This window comes from Penaeus monodon, chromosome 33 (assembly GCF_015228065.2).
Source record: "Penaeus monodon isolate SGIC_2016 chromosome 33, NSTDA_Pmon_1, whole genome shotgun sequence".
Taxonomy (NCBI): Eukaryota; Metazoa; Arthropoda; class Malacostraca; order Decapoda; family Penaeidae; genus Penaeus; species Penaeus monodon.
Window position 1 is genome coordinate 10370894 of NC_051418.1, and position 906 is coordinate 10371799.

The following is a 906-nucleotide window of genomic DNA, read 5'->3' on the forward strand; positions in this document are numbered from 1 at the left end:
CATGGGTTTTGCTGAGCCAATGTCATCTTCATCTGTTAAAAAGGAGAGAGAAACATGGAAAAAAAACAAGAAAATCACATTTTACTTGTAATTCAAATAAAATAATGAAATTTCAGAGAATAAAAAGTATAAAGTACCTTTCCTGAACTGTTAAATATTCATAATGTTTTGTCATTTAGACAAATTTAACACATAAATGACAAGTCAAATAATACATTTGCATCATGTATAGTCAAACATGCATAAAGATGTTTATAACCAACTAATCCACTGATAATATATTGATTACAGTAACTTAAAATAAATTTTGGTAATTTATTCTGATAGTATAGTATTTTTAACACATAACACTATAAGATCCTGCTTGAACTCAAGCTATTTGGGGCAACTTGCTTGAGGATATTAGTTGATTTGAGTTTCCTTATCCCTGTGAAAACAGGACTGATCAAGGAAATGCTGGAATTCCCCATCTACAAACCATTTTTCAATCCTCCCCACCTCCCCCACATCTATTCCTCTCGTGAGTTTCCTATTTTCTACTTTCTTTTCTCATTCACACTAAATACACACCAACTGTTCTTCTCCATAGAGGCAGATTACCCATACCTGAAAAGGCTACATCCTCCTCATCGAACTCCAGCTCATCATCATCCATATCCTCCAGCTCATCATCTTCCTTCTCCAGGGTTTTAATTAGTTCTTCATCGTCCAGATCATCATCTTCATTGGACATGTCATCATCACCACTGAGCTCACTCATGTCCTCGTCATTTTCCTCACCACTGTCCATCTCATCCATTCCATCATCCTTTTCATTCAAAAATTCATCTTCACTGTTAAATTCATTGTCCTCATCTGAAAATAAGAGAAATATTATAAAAAAAATCAATAAGCAATAAAAACAAT

At 33.7% G+C, this 906-nt stretch overlaps 1 protein-coding gene across 1 annotated transcript in view; it reads right to left on the bottom strand.

The window, feature by feature from the left end:
- The window catches only part of LOC119593997 (CCAAT/enhancer-binding protein zeta-like), a gene marked incomplete in the record, with an annotated part of 18001 nt that overhangs the window by 3409 nt on the left and 13686 nt on the right, over nt 1–906 (bottom strand). The window contains 2 exon segments of the mRNA XM_037943024.1: nt 1–32; nt 607–855. Of these exon segments, the coding sequence (XP_037798952.1) occupies nt 1–32; nt 607–855 (281 nt within the window).